The sequence below is a fragment of the Nothoprocta perdicaria genome, unplaced genomic scaffold (genome assembly GCF_003342845.1).
Source record: "Nothoprocta perdicaria isolate Ctin4 unplaced genomic scaffold, notPer1 scaffold_54, whole genome shotgun sequence".
Lineage (NCBI taxonomy): Eukaryota > Metazoa > Chordata > Aves > Tinamiformes > Tinamidae > Nothoprocta > Nothoprocta perdicaria.
Window position 1 is genome coordinate 2,645,095 of NW_020455799.1, and position 16,358 is coordinate 2,661,452.

The 16,358-nt window shown below is 40.9% G+C and overlaps 1 protein-coding gene and 1 long non-coding RNA gene across 3 annotated transcripts in view; one reads left to right on the forward strand and one right to left on the reverse strand.

Moving 5' to 3' along the window:
* SMYD2 (SET and MYND domain containing 2) overlaps window positions 1–14,228 on the reverse strand; it is a 22,876-nt gene extending 8,648 nt beyond the window's left edge. Inside the window, exons 1-5 of one of the 2 annotated variants that reach the window (XM_026048421.1) lie at window positions 14,163–14,228; window positions 8,297–8,407; window positions 6,654–6,714; window positions 4,170–4,294; window positions 1,423–1,490 (exon numbers count right to left, since the gene is read on the reverse strand). In XM_026048421.1, coding sequence (XP_025904206.1) covers window positions 1,423–1,490; window positions 4,170–4,294; window positions 6,654–6,714; window positions 8,297–8,392 — 350 coding nt within the window. In that variant the 5' untranslated portion in view covers window positions 8,393–8,407; window positions 14,163–14,228. Of the gene's footprint in view, window positions 1–1,422; window positions 1,491–4,169; window positions 4,295–6,653; window positions 6,715–8,296; window positions 8,408–11,402; window positions 11,420–14,162 lie in introns of those variants that run through there. The other variant, XM_026048420.1, reaches the window with a different exon arrangement.
* On the forward strand, window positions 11,810–12,643 carry LOC112955149. The gene is made up of 2 exons (XR_003250842.1): window positions 11,810–11,937; window positions 12,448–12,643. It is a non-coding gene; the product is annotated as an uncharacterized LOC112955149 (long non-coding RNA).
* Window positions 14,229–16,358: the final 2,130 nt, after the last annotated feature.

Sequence of the window (16,358 nt, forward strand, 5' to 3'; positions counted from 1 at the left end):
GAAAAAAGAAAGGAAAAAAGAAAGGAAAAAAGAAAGGAAAAAAGAAAGGAAAAAAGAAAGGAAAAAAGAAAGGAAAAAAGAAAGGAAAAAAGAAAAAAAAGGCAGGAAGGTGAATATTCCTGTTAGTTAATATAAACACAGGAATCATTTAAAATCCATGTTTGCAAGAGAAAAGTACTCTTCCCTCCTACCAAGCTCAAAGCAAGGGCAATTTGCAGGTTATTTCAGATAAAATACAAAATTTTCATTCTTTTTCCTCCCATCTACCAAAATAACAGTTGGCTCTTCAGTCTTCTTAGCTCATTGGCATGTGGACTTCCTTACTGTCAAGCAGGAAAGATATAGCTCTCAGATGCTCAGCATTTACAAAGGAAGGTACAGAACAAGTTTGCAAGAGATCCTGGTTCAATATTCCCACCTCCCACCATGTCTCTGCTCCTAGGTATCTTAAGGTCTTTATTTCTGATCTGCAGGTGAGAGATAAGGAACACACATCTGCCTAAGAAAGGGAATCCTTTGAAACAAGGACTAGCTACAACTGCCTCTAGACAGAACTTACCAAAATCCGATCCTGCTCTAACGGGACATCTGTATATTTCAGATTACTCCAACAYGAACAACCTACCAGCAATCCATGCCTTCCAAGGAAGCCAATCTAAGCACAGATTGGATGCTGCTCTCAATATGGGGTTCGTAAAGAACAGAGGTAGAAACTCTTCTCCTTTGTTACATGTTAAGACTGGAAGGTTAGAATTAACTGGAAGAAACTTTCCTCATCCTTAGCTTTGGAGAGAGCTGTGCTCCCTAGTCCACAACTGCAGTTAACGCTTAACATCTGCAGTTTATTTGTAAAGCTGAGGCACTTGTACATACCTTTTCCACTGTCCTAGCAAMATAAAACATCATAGTTTTTAAAAACATCTGAGAAGACTGAAAGAATTTATGAAAAGGATCTACTGTTTGCAAAGGAACAAAGGTAGAAGGGATGTTGCTCAGAGAACACCAGGTGAAGAGTTATACTCAGCCAAAACAGCAAGTTGTGAACAGACCAGATCACCTGTAATCCTTTTCATTTTGCTTTGATCATTACCTGAAGTCCCTGTCCAGAATCCACCAGCTGAGTAATTTATTGTTGCCTATCAGCCTGCATATAGTTCATAATTTGAGCTTTGGGACTTCAAAGAAAATTCCAAGTTCAATTCCACTAAAATCACCAGATTTTTCAACAAAGCTGGTGCAAATCATGAGACGTATTCTAGAGTATTTTATTAGGGAAGGGACAACACAAAAAGATAATTAAGCAAGAAAAATCAATGGTAAATATTTGATTAAATTTCTTTCATTACAGATCTACATTCATACATGCATAGAGTTTATTTGCTTATAAATAAGATATTTTATAAAATACTATATTCAACCTACTCAGGAAATATGGCTGATCCCAAGTGAGAGAGTTCTTCATCTTCAATTGTGAAGCCATTACAGTTAACCTAAGRAAAAAGGGAGACACACTAACTCAGCTTCTGGTTAGCTTTCAACTCCACATTCATGTGTCACAATCCCACATTTCTATGTCTACATTAGTAATTTGCTTACAACTTTGTATACAGCTCACTTCAGCACAGAACTACATGATATCACAGAAAAAAAGAAGGGAGGACAAAATCCCTAAACGCAAGGAACATGAAGGACATGCCCAGGACACAGCAACTCAGCACTCCTTGGAGGGACAGTTCAAAAAAAATTGGGCTTGAAAAAAGTCCAGAAAGTGTGACAGACAAGAAAGACCATCTCAAACATGAAGCAAGGCCTAACACTCAAGAAGCCAAGGAGGCCATGACGAGTAAAGGATGTAAACAGCACTACAGGTGCAAGGAAAAGCACATGTTTCAGTAGCAAACTCAGCCAGAYTGAGGCAACGCAGAGCTTTCTATTATGCAGATAGGACGTAACGAAGCTGTCACCTGGTCAAGGGCTGCAAACATCAGCTACAACTACAGCACAAGTAAGAACAACAGGAGTGAGCAAGAGTTGATCCTGATGTYGACGTAAAATAAGAGTTATCAAAAGAAACAGAAAGAGGACTGTGTGCATGGAAAGGCAATCCAAATTTAAACACTGGTACAGGATAAAAATAGCATGTTTATCTTTTTTTATTATTATTAAAGAACAGAGTCAAGCAGGTCTTAAAAACTTTTCATGTTTTATTTTCAACTAAACTCAAAAGAATTAGCTTTCTGTGCATATAATGATTGAAATACACCTCAAATACTTTATTCCATTACTACTGAGTCATATTCGTGACAGCACATCCATCCTCAYCATCTCTCTATAATCATTAGAATAGTTGCAGAAGTGCCAGAAAGCTTTAAAACTGTTGTCACATGAGCAAGCTGCAGTTATAATGAACAGAAGGCAATCAATAAAATACAGTGCAAGTATCCTCTCTGGAAGTTTAAGGTTGATGACAAGCACTACGAACAATTTTATGCTCCATAGGATGGAATGCAGCTCTGAAATGCCCAGATACTGCCCAAGCCCAATCCGCAAGTATCAACTGTCCAGGATGACTTCACAGTTATGAAGTGTCCTGTCTCTCTGACTCACTCACCAGCTTCTTCAATATCATTACTTGATCTTTATTCTGCTATTTTTAGCAAGATAGCATCCAAAGGCTCCTTCTCGCTCAAAATGACCATGCTACTGCACTAGCCAATGTATGAACGTACCTGAACCAAAATCAAAGTGTAATTGCTGAATATAAAATCAACAGAAGAGAATAATCGTATCAACTGCAAGTAAGAACACAAGGCTACAAAGGCTGACATGAAGAACAGCTTGATGGTTTTGAATCACAGGAAAATATTTACAAATGTGTAGTGAGGTACCATCAATTCCCCTCCACCGAGCCTGGGACAATCTACTTCTGGAACACATCATACCAGAAATGACACATGAGGAAGAAATAGACAAGTTCCTTTAGGGCCATAAAGACTTTAAGCAACATTAGAAACGCTGAGGAAAAGATGGGTAGAACATCAGATGTGGGAGCCAGCAGCTCACACAGGGCAGTTTAGGTGTTATGATATGGTGGAACTACTCCAGGACATGACAAAGGCAAAGTCAAGACAACTTAGTTTTTGGGGATTCTGGCTACATTCTAACACAAATACTAAGGAACATCACAATAAACTGGATGGCCTGACATCTTTAAAGCATCCTTTTGACAAATGTGAATTGTAAAGTCTTCAAATCAGGAGTACTTTTTTATTGAAGGAAAATGTATCCTTACAAACAACTGAATAGATGGTGAGCAATGGAACACACTAAAGAATTATTCACCTACAGCATAACAGATTATGTCTGAAGCAAGCTAATAGTGACTGGGCTTTCTTGTTGGTACATGACAGGCTATATGGAAAGGGTCGTGCCATTCCAGTTTATATCAGAGCAGTCAGCACTTAACCTCCTCTCAAAAAAAGTTAACCAATTAAACTTCTTATTCAGAAGCACAAGTTTAAAACTAGCTTATTTTGAAGGAGAAAAAGAAGGAAAGGTAATTTTAGCACTCCAGTGTATCATTCCAGCCATTACAATGTATTCAACATTCAAATGTGTGTGAAAATCAGGTGAGAGGAGTGACACATTTGATATAACAAGAAATCCTGCCTCCTCAAAATACCTGAGCGCATTTAAAGACTCAGACTGTTCTTCAAAGAGTTCTCTTAAGTTTCCTACCTGTGAAGAAGGCTGAACAGGATCACCATCTAACCACCACCAATTCCATAGATTAAAGCTTGAATGAAGAGTTCTGCTTTCACAGAGGCTCCTACCAGCAGCTTGTTGTATACAAGGCCCATACTACAGTCACTGCACTATGTTTGGCCCACAAGAAGCCTAACTTCAACAGAGTTGTTTCCTCTTCTTCAGTGTTTGAGAAGCAGCTCATAAGAGGTCTGCAGACAAGAGTCTGTCCCTCGTTACTGAAACTAGTCATGCTCAGCCACTTCTGGCCAAGGAAGCATATCCTCTCCATCAAGTACACTCAGCACTCCCTACAATAAGCAAAGAGTTACCATTTCCATTGCTGTTAATATTTTGTTCCTTTCACAAAGGCTAAGCTCCTACAGCACCCTCCACCTAAGCAGACTGTGTTCTAACCAACTTACTTGTGCAAAGAGAACTACAAGGGCAGCATTGTCAGGGAACTCCATGTGCTTTGAATAAAAGTGATGAAGAGCAGCAATGTCGTTCTGAATCAGCTCTCTCTTTTCATTGTCTAGTTTGTCAAGGTCTGTGGACAAAAAGACATTCCATTTCAGTAACAGGAACACTCCCCCGTGAACCGCGGCTACATGTAGGTTAGAACAGGCCTGTGCTTAGGCAGAAACACCTCAGAGAACATTTACTTGGAAGTGCTGCAAGGAGTCTCTGCTCTCCAGCAAAACTAATGCTTCTTCTGACAAAGTCACACATGCACTACAAGAACATGCAGGATTAGAAAGCCTTTTCTAACCATTAGGAGAAAGTTAGACTTAAATATTCCTCTGTGGACTTTGGTTACCTCTAGCAACTATCAACTGTGGGTACCTTAGAAGCTACCAAGTCCCATTTAAGTGGCATGAAGTCACATTCAATATCACACTTCTTGCTACAGGCTTTACACAGAGAAATTTCCTCATATGGATCCACTCCTCAGCACAAACCAGTTTAGATTTCTTCTAAGAAACATTTTATCTCTGCTTTCAAAAGACTTGGTCTTTCCCAGTAATGGTGGCCTTAWCTACTCGTGGCCATGTATGACTGGGACCTAGAAAAGGCCTGGGGCTCTTCGCYGAGGTTTCTGCTGATAGCAGAAGAAAGATAACATGATGATGCCTAGGGGTGCAATCCACCTTACCTACTGCAGATACCTGCTTCAAGACACTGCAAAGAGTCTGTGGGACTGTATTCCCACGGGCTAGAAGGGGAAATCCAACAGACTTGTGTTTAACCTGCAGATGTTTAAATATCGAAGGTAATGACAGGAATACCACTGGAAACGTTACCCTGCTCTGTTCCRTGACAAGCTCCAACCAAAGGCATGGTCCACAACACAGTTTGATGCCTGGGCCATGCAGACAAAAACTGAGGTTGGACTGTATTCTCCCAGCCTCTTCTCATTCCGAGGCCCCTTTGTTTCAGAAGCAGCATTGATTTTTTTTTCCTAATCCTCTTTTGCACAGAAGCAGCATCGCCCCCTCTCCGATGGTTGAAGAAAGCCAGCAACTCATTTTTCCAACCCCAACTCAACAACAGAAAGAAAAACAGATGATCCAAGAAAAGGCTGCACAACAGCAGAAGAGGGGACATGAACAAAGGCACAACATGGAAGGAACGAAGACACTGGGCGAACTGAACTGGGGCAAATTCATGAGAATTAGGGCACGCCAGAAACAAATTTTGAGCTTTCAAATGACAGCCAGGTGTCTTTTTTCAGGAAGCTACAAAGAAGAAGGCAATTTCCGAAGAATGCAAAGATGTGGTAAAAGACGACGAGTTAACAAGGCAGAAAGAATACAGRTTTCTTGCTAACAAAGTAACACACAAAAGAGGGGTTCCTAGAAGACAAGAGGGACATGGCAACAGAAAAGACATTTCAGCCTTTGAGCCTCCCAAATTTGAAGCTGTTTGCACTGCATATAARCTGTACTGCAGAAGAATACAGAGAAATTACTTCAGTGCCTACACTTCCTCCAAGAAATTGCACTTGTCTTAAGCAAGGTCAAATAATGGCATTTTTCTTATTTCCCCTGTAGTTCCAACCGCCAAGACAGCAGCTTTAGTCCAGTGAGCAAGAAAGACTCTGAAATCCTGCTGTCTTTGGTTACTCCGCTTTCCCAAATTCTAGAAATGGCTGTATTTATTCAGCATTTTATAAAGGTATTTGGAAACCATCAGAATAAGAAACATGGACATAAAAACCTCCTGTCTCCTTGAGCATTACCTTCAGGACCAAGACAAATGACAGATTAGTGGAAATTATGCCAGGACAATTACTTGTCCTCTAGTTGCTCAATTTCTAATTCTGCCTCAACAGATGTAAAGAACAGCCTTCCAGTTAAAAGCAAGCCATTGCCTCATCTCTTTCCTTGGATTATTTTGGAGCATTTAGGACATGGAATTTCAACATAATCGCATATAACATGTCAAATTTGACTGGCAGTGACAGATACTGAAGCGCAGTCCAGAGGGTTCTGCAATTAGCCCCTTAGTCACTGTCACCATCAGGCAACTGTGCCGTCTCTGATTTTATGCCTCCTGGTAACAAATACCAGCTATTTTAATTTTACAACATTGCAATTCTCAAAAGACACTAGAGTACAGAAAATCTATGAGATGGATGTATTGCTACGTAATTAATTCTGTGTAGGTTTTCACTTTTGTTTCACAACGCCCCACAAGCTACCAAGTAAAAAACATCCAACCACACAAACAAAAAAACGCAAACAAAAAAACACYATACTTCAAAAAAAAAAATCTAGAAGCCACAAGCCCTTCTTCCAATAGGATTGGGATGCTCAGAATGCTTTTGTTGGAGACAGACCAAGAGGTAAAGCAAATCCTGAATACAGAAAACTGCCTCTGTTTACCTGTGAGCCTTTTTTACTTACGTGATTCAAACTCTGCTACAGCAAAAAACTTCTCTGATTCTGTCCTTTCAGGATGAGCTTTCTAGTAAYAAGGGGAAAAAGAAGCAACAACAGAAGTGTTTTAATGTTTTAAGTAGGCAGTTTTGTCTACTGCTTACCTGTAAAACAAACAAAACCCAAATCCACACTGGGTGGAAGTCAATGAATAGCAATGAGTTAAACAGCCTAACCTTTCTAAAGCTATAGAAATATTTTCTCTGCCCCAAATTAGGCAGTCAAAGATTAACTCCTATCAAATTTATATACATAAACTGAACTGCATTTTAAATATGTCATTTGCTTTGTTCTAGACACCCAGAAAGCTGCTAACAATAGCAAGCAGGCAGGAGACAGGCTTCGCTTTGAGGAAAGTGAATAAACTGACTGTTGACAGAGTTCAAAAGCARTGCTCCATTGTTGGCCTAAGGCCACTTCTTTGTAATCTTGGCCATTAAATATGGCTTTGCAGGTGGCCCAGCAGCTGAGGTTCAGGGACTATGGTTTGCATATTTAGCTTTTATATGACATGTAGGGTTCTCCCCCCTCCCTGTAAGCGATAAAAGCACAAATTTATTCCAATGACTTTTTGTCATTAAACATCCAATTTTGTTTGTGAATCACCATTAAACCGTGCTGTAATTGAGACACACGCGCGCACACGCGTGCACACGCACAGGGAGTGTGCAGCAGGTCATCCAAATCCCGAGCTCACACAGAATCCAGGTTGTCCTTGTCACATAAGCAGATCTCGATCGTACAAATACGCTTCCAAGAGGATTTATTTTTTCACAGAGTATTTAGAGCTCTACGAAGATACCCAGTGTAATAACCTTGAAACTCATGGAACCCATCCCCCTGTAAGCACTCACACTGTCCTCACAGTTTCCATTCAGTTAGCAATACTGAAAGGTGGTTGACTGCAATATTTTTTCCTTATTAATGACATTCCCTCTTTCCAAAGACCAAACATCTGAGATTTCCCTCTCAAGCTCTCTTTCACCAGCTAGCACCAGTGGTCATAAACATTCATGTTCAAATATCTCAGAAGTGATTCAGTCTCACATATGCACTGGGAGTTATATACAGCACAAAACGCATCAGCTGTAACACAGCAACTGCTTCATAAACCTATCAGTGCCTGTTGTCAGATAACACAAGCAGCACTCCTCAGTATTTAATAATACATACCAAGTCTAATTCTTCTTTCTCTTCCACAGATTTGGCCTTACTGTTAGTCTAGATATGTAATAGAGAACTCCAATCTACAGAGCAGAAGATGAAACCTCATGCACATCATGACAGTATCAGTAAAATTATTTAATTTCTGGACTCTCGCTAACATTACTTTGGTCATAGCTGGTAAGATACATAGCTCAAAAGCACATCAGCCTTTTATTGTTCTCCCCACAAGGTCTCTGGCTGGATCATCATGGCCCTAACACTGCTGCAGTGGTTGGACTGTCAATTCTTTTGGCTGCTTGTGTTCTACATTACACTCATCTGTCCACAGGATGCTGGCATGCACACACTTTGTAGGGACAGTTACTTTAGGTCAATTTTCATCTTCCTGCCTCCCCTGGCACCCAGACTAGGAACGAAGCTCCCCAGGCCGGGCTTCTGCTCACCTGCTTGGCAAGGATCCTCGCCGTCAGCCTCACGGTCTCCGAGGGATTCCAGCTCTGCCCAAAAGCGCACATGGCCGAACACTCCAGCTTGTGCATCGGCCAGTCTTCCTTCTGAAAACACACAAAAATATTCATAAAAACATCGGCCATGAAGATAAAGGGATGAAAAAGAGGATGCAGCAAGTCCTGCCAGATCCCAGAGGTCAAGTGAAATGTGTTTCCTTTGCAAGAATAAGATGACGCTCACTCAAACCAAACAAAAGCTTGAGTCACATTTGAGGTGTGCAGCTATCCTGCCGCATTTTCAAACAAATACCCAAGGGACGAGTTAAGGTCAGAACATCTTCATTTATTCAGTGGGGAAAAAAAAAAGAATTAAATGCTGAAGAAGCAAACAGACAACATGRTTTTATAAATAACCAGTTCTTATTGTTCAGATCAAGCACGTGAGGACAGAACAGGCCTAAGCTTGATGGCTTTATTGGGTTCATTTCCATTTAATACCTTGGTCCCTCATTATGACATGACCCTGGTGTAATCAGGAGTAAAGTGTCTGAAGTCAATGGATTCACAATTACGACAAGAGTCAGTATATGTAAGGTCAGAAACGGWCCTACTGAATAGAATTATCAGATTTTTTTCCCCCTAAATGTTGTAGAATGAGACTAGAGCTAAGTCAACAAAAACACTGCATGACAAATGAAAACAAACATATTTTAGTTAGGAATGTCTATTATATTCCTAGCTCAGCATGTATCAAAACACGGAGCAATGGCACAAGCCACTGATTTCTGCACTCTACAGACTCCTTCCAAAGCAACAGAAACTTCCAAAGATTAGCACTGAATCACATGCACTTCATGGTGCTACTCARAGCCTGGCACAAGCCTTTGCCAGGCTGCATCAAGCTTCACTTCTTTATTCAGATACAGAAACATTCTGATTTCGGTAACAAACCACTGCACARTTCTTTGTATCTGATTCTCAACTCTGACATACACTTAAAGCCATGTGTTATAACAAACCTGTATTTTTTTTTCTCCTGTGAAATGAACATCAGGTTACATTTTCAGATGAGATTTAATCTGCTGGAAAATGGCAGCAACGGAAAGAAATCACAACAAATGTCATAAACTTATAACTGGTCGGAGTGAAATCTGAAGCACCTCTGCAGTCTCCAGAAASCTTTTAATTCCTTTACTCTGACTCGCACAGTATCACAACCCTTGTGTTAGCTCACACAAAAGAAAAAAGGAAAAAAAAAAAAAAAAGGAAGAAAATAATAATAATAATAATAATAATAATAATAATAATAATAATAAAACAATAGCCCATCTGAGTGGCTGAGTGCCGGGTACCCGGAGCAGAAGAAACACAGTGTTTCTCTCAGCTGCTTAAGCATAGACATCTAGTGCCATCTGAGGCATCCTAGGCTGTGTGCAACAGCCAACAGCTAAGGCACCTCAAGCAGCCAAGGGAATCAGGCCCCCACAGCAGTATCTCCTGGCTCAGCTGGACCACTTAYCACACAGATCCAAACAAAGGCAGAGAAGACAATCTCAGACTTGGTACAGATTCTCCCATTGCAAATGGTCAGTTTAACTGCCTAGGACATAGATAGTTCATGACTTTATCCCATTAGGAAAAAGAAACTTAAAAACTTGCACCAGSCTTGCATGCAGCTTGAAGCAGTACAACACTGCAAAGACATTCAAGCTCTGACAAGGTCACGTTCACTGTCCTAAATATCCTAAATATCCTAAATAATATATTATTTCCAAAAAAATCCTATGTACAGGCTGCATGAAATAAGCTCAAGTGTAAAACTTTTAAGAGGACACAGCCATACGGTCCACTAGAACTAAAATAGCACATTACACAGCATCATGTCATGTGCAATGACACTCTCAACTGTCCTACAGCTGCCACACCACAAAAAGTGTCCCCAGAGAGACCTGTTTCCCGTGCATGGAGGCCTCTAGTTGGAAAATTCCCACTAGCCTTTGGTGAGGAATCCACCAAAGATAAAGACTAAAGGCGAAGGTCAAAGGCCTCATCCCTCTGCAGGCCGCTGCACACCCACAACATCCACCAGCCTCCACGTGGGCTCCTGGCATGCAGGAATCGAATGTTTTGTACCACTCTGTCACACACACACACACACACACACAGGGGAAAAAAACAGAGGCAATTACCCAGTAAAACAAAACTAAGATACAAAAATCACGTGCCTGTCTCAAAGCAGTGTTTTAAAAATCCTTTTGTTCCCTTTCTTCTTTAAACATTGTTAATTAAAATCTTTCCTGAGGCAGAATCATACTGAGTTATATGAACTAGCAGGGAGGTTAAAGGGAGAAGACACGGCTGAATCGTGCAAAAGGAGATAAAAGCCCCAAACACTTTGAGAACAGAGAGCAGTGATGATTGAGTAAAACCTGGGAAGGAAACACGGTGACAGCAGCTTCCCCCACTCTCACAGTAGGGCTGCATTTCACTTCTTTTCCATGTTTTCTCTAGGCAGTGTGAAATATAGCAGGTAGCATTGTTCTAGCTGAATCCTTAATGCAACATCAATTAGACATTCTTCCTATCTTCATTACATTCTCAGTATTTTTCCTTTCATTTAAGATTGAGTGACAATAGTTTGGGAATGAAAGCTCTCTAAAGCTTATGCTTTCCACATCAAAACATTGGAAACAATCTTCTCCATCAGTTCTTCAAAGTGATTTCAGCATCCTGGACTACTGGATTAATTCCCAGGACACTCACATATAGTTCAGCTTTTAAAAAGAAAAGAAAAAAAAGACCCACAACACCTTAATACTCAAACAGTAAAAGTTACACAGAGAATAAGTTTGGGCTGAGATCCTTTGCCAAGGCAGAGATCTTCAATGCCGCAGACGCTTCTCGTGCAGAACCTTGCAGCAAAAAGAGGAACCCCAGTAACTAGCTCATCATTTCCACACTTGTAACCATGTAACCCTCTTAGAATAGTCCTCTGCAGAGAGATCATTTCTCTGCTTCAACAGCTAATTTCTGAGGAGGAAAAATAAGTACAAATCTCCTGCTGTTTGACCAAAATTATTATAATTTAAGAAGTCAAGACCTGCACAGCTGCAGATGGGGTGTGAAAGGCACTATGACCATATCAGGCCTGTGCTTGGAGGAAGCAATGGTGAACAGCAGATCAGCATGGATCTCATCTCAGCTGCAGCTCATGAACCCTCTTAAAAAGGGAGGTGGGTTAGGGGCTGGGAGAGGAAAGAGGCAGCAAACTGAGGCTACATCCTCAGCTGTATCCAATAAACCCACAAATCATCAAGGCTGCAACTTTTACTGGAAGACAACATTCACTTTCACACCCCCCATGTGTGATGCTGACAGTCCAACACTTGTATTAGCCTAGTATAACCAGGCCCAGAGCACAAAGTCTCACATCAGTGCAGGTAAAAGAGAAACATTTRTTGTATATCCCAGTGTTACAAGTTCAGTATCACAAACGTCCTTTTTGGCTTTGACAAAGAATTGCTGAACTGCTGAAAATTGCCTTTGGACAAGACAAGGATGGAGAATGCAGCGCAGACTGTGTGCAGCATGTACAGACAGAGGAGACCGGTTTCCAGAGAATATCGTCCTTGAAGGTAACTTTGAAAGAATGTCAAAGAATTCGAACTCAACAACATTCRCAGGTTTCAGATTGACTCAAAAAAGCCCAAAAGAAGACAGGGTGATATCGGCCAGAAAGTCAAAAGCCCTATGCAAAGCACTAGGAGTCAAATGCTGGTCCCTGTGCTTACCATACTACTGTCCAACCAATGCAATATTATCAAATGCCTTTTAATCTAAAACTTTGTACTATTTAGCAAAAGGCAGAAAATATTTTAATTCATTAACTTATCAAGCAGTCAGCAGTTCCACTTTGTAGCTGCAATTTAAGGGTTACACTTGAGGAAACACTGCAGCTTTAAGGATACTGAGTATGAACAGTTGAAGAAATTTCCTTCTTGGAAATCGATACACCATAACAAAGAGTATTTGTAACAAGAAGGAAAAGAAATAAATTAACAGGAAAAGAAGGACAAGATGTTATCCAGGTGAAAGCGGGGGGGAAACAGAATCACTGTTCTTACTTAACTTTGTTAATTCTGCAGAACAGAAGCCAAGACACTGAAAGGAGAGAAGGACTTAGAAGTAAAAGCAAAGGGCTGTAGATGAGCAGAAGGAAGTTCTACCATTTCTACCAGAGTACCTACTTGTTATTCTTCCTGTGCCAATTCATTGAACATTCCTGCTTCAGTTCATCTACCAGTAATAGTTACCTGCTTCACAAAACATTGTGAACTTTATGTTGCAAGAGAACAAACTCAAAATCTCAGCTGAAAAGCGATGAAGAGCCAATAAAATGCTTTGCTCAATCATCTCTTTCTCTCACATAGCTAAGAGCTCTCTAAAAGTAACGTCATATGGTAGTAACATCATATGAAGGGACCATGGGTTTTAGCAATGCCATTTTTAAAATTCTTCCAGCTTTCTTTCAAGAGCCTTAAAGAAAGCCATAGAGTAAGGCCTCACTTTCTTCCCGGTGTTTCTTCCCAGTGCAACTGCTGCACTGTCAGTCTTTCAATATTCCATAAACTATTACAAATCTCATTAAAAAAAGCATTTAGTAGCATTTTTAACCCTGCTACTGCTTYGAAATCAGACAGCCCTTTCACTCAYGCATGTCAAGACRCTGGAACCTGAGGAGGCAAAAGATAGATCCTGAACTCATGGAGGCCAGGCTAAGTTTGCACCTTACGCAATGGAAGAGACACCCTTGAAATAAAAGCAGTGTCCACCTCCAATCTCCAAAGCAATTGGGAGCTGAGCAGCACAAACTGCAGTATCTCAGACCAGATAATGAGAACGGGAAATATTTGGCACCCAACCCACACATGCACAGCACGTTGCCATGAAGGAGGAGGCTTGCTTTGCTTCTGGTTAACATGTAGTTGCACATCAAGCCTTTGGTTACTTAAATCCTTTACAAGTGCTGCTCCATACATCAGCACCTCAGATTTTACACACAAATAACTGTCACAATAACTGACTGCCTAATTCCTTATTTAGTTGGCAATCCTCCTGAGCTTTTCTCATGTAAACAGCATGATTCTTGCCCATGGATCTCACCGCACATAAAGCCTAGGTAATAGAAGAATTAAAACAAAACAAAAACAAAGAATTAAAACAAAATAACACAATTCAGAACAATGAAATAAAAAGGAATGACAATTGCCTAAGTGTTTCAGTTGCCACCATACTGCTCTACTTTACAGCACACTTGTACTTTATTGTTTTGAGGTTTTTAAAAATGCAGTGTATGAAAGAGTAAGAGTGATCAGAATGAGTGAGTCAGGGAAAAAGCACAGTAAGTTTCAAGCGATTACAACTATTGTCAGCTGCAGCCATCCAAAATATTTGTGAAGAATCTAAAACAAACAAACAAGCCCCCAAAATAGCTCTTTAGTGATTTGATTTTTCCATTAGACACAGACTCTCACACCAGTTTAGTGAGGTTATGTTAAATTATCTGGTTTGTGCTTAAAGAAAGAAGTAATACAGGCATAATTAGTGGGCTGACAGGCAGCTCTAATCAAAGTCTCAGTGGTACCAAGCCCTGGAGCTACTGATCTTTAAAGACTCATGCAGACCATRTCCAAACCCTGTAATTGTCCAATGCACAACTCTGTGGTCAGCATCTGTGGGACGCTGAAACTGACTGGCCTGCTATTAACCACAGAAATGATTAGGGACTATCAATGCCACAGCAGCAATAAATAGAGTTAAGTAACTCAACCTTCATTCTTTTAAATTGTATCACACGTACCTGACACTCCACATTGCAGTAAAAAGCCTGTTTACATCTTCCACACTTGGACAATCCTTCTTTCCTTAAAGAGAAAACAGACATTGTATCTAGTCTGCAATGCTGAATGAAACAAAGCTGAATCTCATGTCATTTTCACAGAGACACATCTCCTACTGAGGGCTAGTTTTAACACTCATCTGAGAAGAGTTCTGCACCATATTTTGCATTTCAAAATACAACTACATTTTCTTCAGAACATTGTAACTACAGCTTGAMCCCCCTCCTCAGAGAGCAGATGCTATTTTTATTTTCTTTATAATTTCAAAAGCAAGTTTTTCCTAACAACTGCTACAATACAAAAGCACTCTTACCATCCAGATAAATGGTTGGGTTTAAAAACATGTTGTCCTATGCTGCTTGACTGTGTCACATTTCTTCTATTATACACTGTATGTTAGTAACTTACTCTTCCTCATTTAAAAACTTCTCAGTTGCTCAGTATATTTGCTCACTAATAGCAACCTTTCCCTTACATTGCTCATCTCTGCTCACAGAAAGTGAGCTCACACACTGTTCCATGAGCAATCACCTTGTAAAAGCAAGAAAAGATGTTTCATTCTTAAATAACCTGACATCCTGTCGCCACCCAACCTCTTGCTGTCCTGCTGTCTCCAACATCTCACCAAAGGCTTGCACTCTTTTTTTAGTATTTGCATATATATCCCAACACAGGGAACTGCCAAAAGGAAGGTCCCTTTCTGCCTCAAGGCGTTGCAGCAGTTCCTACCAAAAATACAGTATGTGTTATGTAACACATGACATTCTGGTATGCCAGTGTAGGGATTTCTCAGTGTTTTCTCAGTCTTAGAATAATAAAGAATATCTACAGATTTTCCACAGTATAAATTGCAAAAATATGCAGTTTAAATGGAGATAAGTTTTAAGGGTGTTCACTGGATGACAGGAAGGTTGGGTGTCTTCACACAACATGGTAATACATGGCATTTCACGTGGGTCACCCATTTTGAGAGTCTGCAAAGGCCAGTAAGCCCTGGCATCCTCCTGCAGCTCTTGCAAAGCAGAAAGTGAAACACAAATGAGTTGGGCTGACATAGAGGCTCTGCCTGTGGGCACCGGGTAACTCCAATAGAGCTGTACATTTAAAATAACTTCAAAATTATCTTAAGCAATTGACTTCTTAAAAGCTGTGAGCAGTAAGCAATATAAAACAAGAAAGTCTCATGCCCAAAACTTGATGAAGAAAATCGGTAACAGCTTTATCAACAGCGAACTTCTGATAGGTGAAAGGTGATAGGTGAACTGTTTTATTTATGAAATACAAATATTACATATATAATGAAATAAATAGCTGCAGTTTTCTTATTCCTATTATTCCACAAAACCTTGCTCAAGTCAACTCACAAAATGAAGCACCCAGAATTTAATATAGCAAGGAGTAGCATACAAATTAGTGTTGATAAAATACGAAGTTCAGGATCAATCTCCCTTTGAAACCAGCAGAACTTTTGTCATTACTGTTGCTACTGCCTGACTCTGCATGTGCAAATGCAGCTGCTCAAACTGCTGCACTAACATCTACAGCGCATACAGTGGTCTGAAGGCCAGTGGTTCTAGTCCTGTATACTTCTTGCATTGAATCTGAAGAGTGGAAAAAAAAAAAGATTGCAGGGCACAGAAAAGCCTGCATAAATATAAAAAAACAGCCTCCTGGTAACTCCCACCAGCACCTTTTCTGGGAAGCAGGAAACACAGCGGTGGCTGCGGACTCAGCCCGCATGGACATCACTTGAGCAGCGGCGCAGGGCAGCAGGGAGGCGGGCAGCAGGGAGGCGGGCAGCAGGGAGGCGGGCAGCAGGGTGCCGGCCTCCTGCTTTCCCCCACAAACCTGAGCCCGGGGGAGGATGTAAATCACACCCCATGCAGATCCTACTCTAATGGCAGCTTCAGACTTTGAAAACAGAGTGGTGAAAGGCAAAGCCAACAATGTAGCTCTTCTCTGGAGAACACTGGGCCTGTTGTTATGAACAAAGCCTGGGAAAAAAAAAGAAATCCCCAAGTATTTCCATGTGTGTCACTCTGCCTGCTGGCCCTCACTGCCACCCGTGTCCCCAGGCCTGTGCTGGGCTCCCTGCACCCTGGGGACGAGGGGCCCGGGGGAGCGCGGCCCCCACGCCGCCTGCTCCAGGAGAGGCT